Source organism: Rhincodon typus, chromosome 1 (genome assembly GCF_021869965.1).
Source record: "Rhincodon typus isolate 14 chromosome 1, sRhiTyp1.1, whole genome shotgun sequence".
Classification (NCBI taxonomy): domain Eukaryota; kingdom Metazoa; phylum Chordata; class Chondrichthyes; order Orectolobiformes; family Rhincodontidae; genus Rhincodon; species Rhincodon typus.
Genome location: NC_063332.1, coordinates 32,138,771 through 32,145,000, shown reverse-complemented (window position 1 = coordinate 32,145,000; position 6,230 = coordinate 32,138,771). Strand labels below are relative to the sequence as shown.

Below are 6,230 nucleotides of genomic sequence, written 5' to 3'. Positions count from 1 at the left end.
ACGTTTCAGGCCTAGACCCTTCATCAGAAAAGCTTTTCTGATGAAGGGTCTAGGCCTGAAACGTCAGCCTTTCTGCTCCTATGATGCTGCTTGGCCTGCTGTGTTCATCCAGCCCTGCACCTTGTTGTCTCTCGTTTCTTGGAGTGTCTGAACGCAGTTTCCGGTATTTAACTCTTTAAGTACAAAATTTGGTTTTAATCCACCAAGGGTTGGTCCTTTATAATGGTTTCCAATTGTTCTCATCTATTTTTGTGGGAATCCAGTAAAGGATTTTCCCACAGCTTTGTTAAATCAGCAGAATTCTATAAGTGGTACAGGACTAGTCCTAGTTAATTTCCATATTGGCAACATCCTTGCCAACATCAAAGCAAAGGGCATTCTGTAAATTACATAGTTAAAAATGTTTCCAAGTAGAAAAAGAGATTGGGAGCCAATGTTATTTTCAGAAGTTCTGCTTTACATGTTAGGAATCTTGCAGGCTTCTAAAAGAGCTAAGGGAGCATTGTTGTAGAATTAAACGCAAATAATCTTCAGCAACAACTGCATCCAGCTGTATCACTGCTTTGGGATGTATTGTAATACTTCCTTTTGGGTTGATATAAACTATTCCAGCCAAGCTGGTTTATTCCTTTCTTCTCTTCAGTTTTACTAGATCGCAGTGGGATTTATATTCTGTGTTGTGGTTGGTTCACCTTAATGGGTCAAACACGCACGGACAAGCTGAGAGGAGAAAAAAGTAACTTGTAGGACAATTGATACTTTCATTTTTATAAAGGGTTTATAGTCTGATCGATTTGGGCGATTCTCATGGAGACTGTCATGCAGTGGTGGCATTCCTATTTCAGGGTCAGAAGCTTGGGCTTCAAGTCACCACCAGGACTTGTTGGCCACAGCAAATGTGTTTATGGTTTGCCCCAATGGGGTAATAATCAAACCACAAATCCTTATTCCTAAATCCACTATTCCCCAAAGCAGGTAAAAGGGTATGTGTGAAGATGTGCTTTTAAAAAAGTCTCCTGCACAGCTAGATATATTCAGACAACGTTTGTAACTCATTACTAATGGCTAGAAAGGAGAGGCTGGTTTCAGATTTTCACTAAATAAAAACCGAAAGAACCGTGGATACTATATATCAGGAACTCAGATGCTGCCAGACCTGCTGAGCTTTTCCAGCAACTTTGTTTTTGTTCCTTGCTTAGATTTTCACTGTTTTGTTTTAAGAAGATTATGGATCGGGTTACTTTTCTTGTTGCTTTCCTGGTGTGCGATACCACTCCTTCTATCATCCCTCTAATGTCAGCTATTTTAACTAATGGATCTCTTCTGCCATAAGGAATTCAATATAGAAATAAAAACAGAAATCATTGAAAACAGTCAGCAGGTCTGACATCATCTGTGAAGCAAGAAGCAAGATTTTATGTTTCAGGTCTGTGAACTTTTATCGGAACTCAGGGTATTTTGTAAAGAGCACCAAGGTAAATTTCCAGCACATACAGTGTGTTTTGATTCATGGCAAAGGGGTAGATAGGTTCCTGTCTATGATTATATGTCAATAACAAGAGATATTTAAGCACATGAATACCAGGAAGATCATGAAGCCGTGATTACTTATTCCAATAGTATCATTCTTTTACAAACGTGAAGAGAAATGAAGGGTATGGTAGGAAAACAAATTATATAAGAATATTAATCCTGTAGCTCATAGCAGGTTGAGGAAATCTTTGTCTGTCTCTCCCTGTCTCCAGGAGGCCTCTTTCTGCCAAAGACACCCTTTCCTCCAGAGAGGGTCTGCTCAATGCTTCATGATCCTCTGGGTGCTCTGCCATCAGTTACAAAAGGCCTTATGACATGTCTCTGAATGGAAAAAGGTAAATGGGTCAATGAGATTTTGTGATAACAAGGTGAAGAGCTGGATGAACACAGCAGGCCTAGCAGCATCAGAGGAGCTGAAGAAGGGTCTAGGCCCGAAACATCAGCCTTCCTGCTCCTCTGATGCTGCTTGGCCTGCTGTGTTCATCCAGCTCTACACCTTGTTATCTCAGATTCTCCAGCATCTGCAGTTCCTGCTATCTCTGAAACAATTTTAACCCCACTGCGAAGCCATTTCTGAAGAAGGGTCTAGGCCCGAAACGTCAGCTTTCCTGCACCTCTGATGCTGTTTGGCCTGCTGGGTTCATCCAGCTCTACATCTTGTTATCTCAGATTCTCCAGCATCTGCAGTTGCTACTATCTCTGAAACACTTTTTAAACTAGCCACTTCTTTAAAAAAAAGAATTGTTTTCATTTTTCAACTCTGGCAGGATATTGAGCACTGCAAGAACTTTAAAACAAAAGCCAGCGTACTGTTCCTAATTACTACCCAGTGACTCTCAGTGGAGAATACATACTTGTGAACATTAGGTGAGACAAGGGCCAGGTTTAGCAGAGCAATTAGCACTCTATCAACACCAAACAATAGACTATATAAATTTGAGTAGCCAATTTAGAAATTTGAGGAAACTCCTACTGGGAATCCACCTCAGCTTGCGTGTCCAGTAAGAAACTCTGTATTCGTTTTACCACGTAAACCTCTGTACTCAAATTATTTTTATACACCCTCAGTAGTCTTTTTCAGAGCATAATTTCAATTTCAATTACTTCAGGAAGACCATGCCCTTTTAATAAAGGATGGTTTCTCCTTCTATATTCTGATAGCATCTTTTAGACTGGACAGCATTTCATAAAGTTACCTCATGTGGAATACAGAGATTAGTCTGAGGTAATTAGATAAGATGTTCAATCTTCTCTGAAGTATTGGGAAAATGAAAACAATAGCCCATATACAAACCAAAGAATGCATGGCAGAACAATTTAATCTTGAGATACAAAGCATTCATTCAAAGCCAGATTCCTATTCTTCAGGTGATTACTTCAAAAAGGGGGATCTTGCTATGAGCTCTTAAACTGATTAAAAAGGTAGACACTGGGTTCACATTTCCATATGGATTATTGGTATCAGATCCAACCTGTATGTACAGGCAATCTTTTTAATAGAAATGATATAGCATTAAAATGGATTACCGTCACATACAGAGATTAGGTGCTTAGAATTTACACTCTGAGAAATTGCAGCAATAACATAATCGATGGGTGCACTATTGGGATTAAAGCACAATGAGCCTTTTAGATTGGATACCTCAGTACGCAAAAAGCAACAATAAAAGAAACTCATTCCATTCTACCCATGCTGAACCAGGAGATCAGGATATTCAGCACACTACTTTTGGTTGGGATTATCTTGTCAGCCCTATTCAACACAAACCAGATTTAGATAATCGAGCTTTCACCTGGTTTTAAATAACATTTACTCATGTTTGCAGTTTAACCGTAATGGGTCAAACACGCAAGGACAAGCTGAAGGGAAAGAATGTAACTTGTAGGAATATTGATGCTTTTGTTTTTATACAGGATTTATTTGTCGTTCTTTAGAGTCCTTGCATGTTTTGAAACTTTATAAGCATTGGTGGTGGGAACAAATGTATTTCATGTTGTCAGTGGTGCAACAATTCATAATTTTTTTGATGACTGCATGAATAAATGCACAAAACACACAATTTAGGAAACTCTCAAGTTTAAGGATCTATGTCATTAGTTAATAGATCTCAAACAATTACGGCAGCATTTCATGCATATGTAATAACCTGTAATAAAAGGTAACTGATGAATGAGTTGTGACTGTTAAGAATTAAAAGGTCTTATCCGTACAGGTTTATGAAGAACACTGACATGGGCGCAATGCATATGAACAAAGACTTACATTGTTGTGAATCAGTCATATTTGCATCAGGCTATTATGATTTATCAAGCTTTTAATGGATCTTGAGAGAATTTAGATGGACATGCTACTCTGTGATCTATTATTGAAGTACTGAGCTTGTTAATTATATGGCAACTGTTAATATTTTATATAAGCCTGATTGGAGAATAGTATGAATGGAAGTAGTTGTTAATTATCAGCTGTTCCAGTAAAGGCCAAATAGTTTTGACATTTCACAGCACTTTATTTAATTCATGGTTAGCGCAAGATGGTTTAGATGGAGAGGGTTCAGGAACTGGCTTACCTTGACTAAAATATGGCTATGTCAGAAACAGTGTTGTATAGGCTGTGCTTGATGTATATTCCTAAATTTGATACATTCTATGTTCAATACTCCATGACGTGCTTCACCTCTAACCAATAGAATACTTGCGGCCTTCAAGAGGGACTGATCATGAAGATAATTTAGGAGAGGCACATCACTCATCCAGTGTCCTATTCGATTGATATAGATGTGACATTATTCTAGGGGATGCAGCGGTGTAGTGATAATGTTCCTGGGAAAATAACATAGTCTGCCAGCTGGCAACATGGGTTCAAATCCTACCATGGCAGATGATGAAATGTGAAATCAGTAAAAATCTAGGATTAAAACATTAGCCTAACTATGACCATGTATTCATAAATAAACCAATAGAGTTTTTACAGTAATGTCCTTTAGGGAAGAAAACCTGCCATCCTTACCAGGTCTGGCCTACATGTGACTCCACACCAATGGCAATGTGGTTGACACTTTACTACCCTCTGAGTAATTAGGGATGCAATAAATACTCGCATCCCATGCAGAATAACATTAAAGAATAAATTTAGATGGCTTAAGCAGCCAAGTGTTTTTAGACATCATAGGATAATTTAATTGCCAACATTTCACTTTCATTTGTAAAAATCCAATTTTGGTCACTTCAATGTGCCAGTAAAATAGATGCCAAATATCCACTCTATCTATGTGTCTCATAATATTATATACTTCTATCAGGTCACCTCTCAAATACTTGAAGAATGTATATGGGTTTATAAGGGATAAAGTACTTGAAGTAATTAAATGTATTGAATGGATATTTATCCATGTGACGTTTTAAAATATAATGACATCTGCAATAGATGCTCAGACCTTCATTTTCTTTCATCTCAGCATGACGCTTGATCTTTGTGATAATGGAAATTTGGTGTGTTGCATTGACGATTTAAGGGAAAAGGGTGGCAGGGGTCATGGGCTTATATGAGTTGATATTAAGTTGGCATTGAGGGTATGAGAGGCGATGGTGGGTAAAAAGACTAGGTTATCATAGAAGGTATGAAGGGCCATGTGGAGTACATGGAGGAACATAGGTTGGTATTAAAACCATGAGGAGTGGAAAGGGAAAAAGGGAGGGGCATGAATTGGCTTGGGTGAAGGTTGTGGAGTTTGTGGGAGTGAGGTCTAGAGTGTTGATTTTTGTTTTATTGTTTTTATCATAATTGGAATGAGGTCCACAGCACTGAGGCCGATGCTTTAACAGCCTGCCTTGACACTCAGCAACCCTGTAGATGCTTCTGTACTGTCTCTTTGAATGGCATGTCTGACTCTAGTTTGCACCCGCTCATCCCGATTAAAAAATACAGCATTTCAGGGCAATTCCACCCCCACAGTCAAGTTTGGGAAATCAGGAATTTTCCTCAGCCAGTGAGAATTCAGCCCTGGATATCAATGGATAATCCTGATCCCTTTAACATTCGCGCGCGCACACACACACAAAAATATTTGTTATCATCTTGTCACAGGGCATTGCCAATGGTAAAGTCATAATGTATTTTTGTAATAATTCAGATCTTTACCTACAGTCATGAGAATATTTTACATCATAATTATCAGTTACTTCAACTACTTACGCTCGGGCTGAGTAGATACTTTAATCGGTTGTGAACTTTGCCCTGGTCCAAAATCATTGTAGGCTACGATCCTGAACAAATAGGTTTCTTCTGGTTTCAAATTTCCAATGGTAAGCTGCAGGTCTCCATATTGGGAGGTATTCAATGCACGCTCCCTGATTTTAAAGCAAGAGAAAATGTGAGCAGCTTAATACTGTAATGCACACCAAGGAAATAAGTCACACTACCATCTTCATTTTATATTTAAGAGCAAGTTTGATGAGATAGACAACTCTGTACTATAAAGAAATTACTAAAGCTTGCAAATAATCACGGGAAACATTATGCCGGATCTACACACTACTTTAAGCTACTTGTTAGCACCAGCATTATTTGAACAGTGATATGTTCTGTTGTGTTTAAATGTGTGCTCGGCTTTCCACAGAAAGCATTTTTAATCACTGCTGGACACTTAAGTTGTCTCTAGGTAATATTGAATACCTGTACTCTTTATAATATTATGCGG

General features: G+C 38.4%; 1 protein-coding gene across 1 annotated transcript in view; it reads right to left on the bottom strand.

The window, feature by feature from the left end:
* The window catches only part of LOC109932277 (netrin receptor DCC), a 590,638-nt gene that overhangs the window by 276,476 nt on the left and 307,932 nt on the right, over positions 1–6,230 (bottom strand). The window contains exon 9 of the mRNA XM_048603985.1: positions 5,726–5,880. Within this exon, the coding sequence (XP_048459942.1) occupies positions 5,726–5,880 (155 nt within the window). The remainder of the gene's footprint in view (positions 1–5,725; positions 5,881–6,230) is intronic.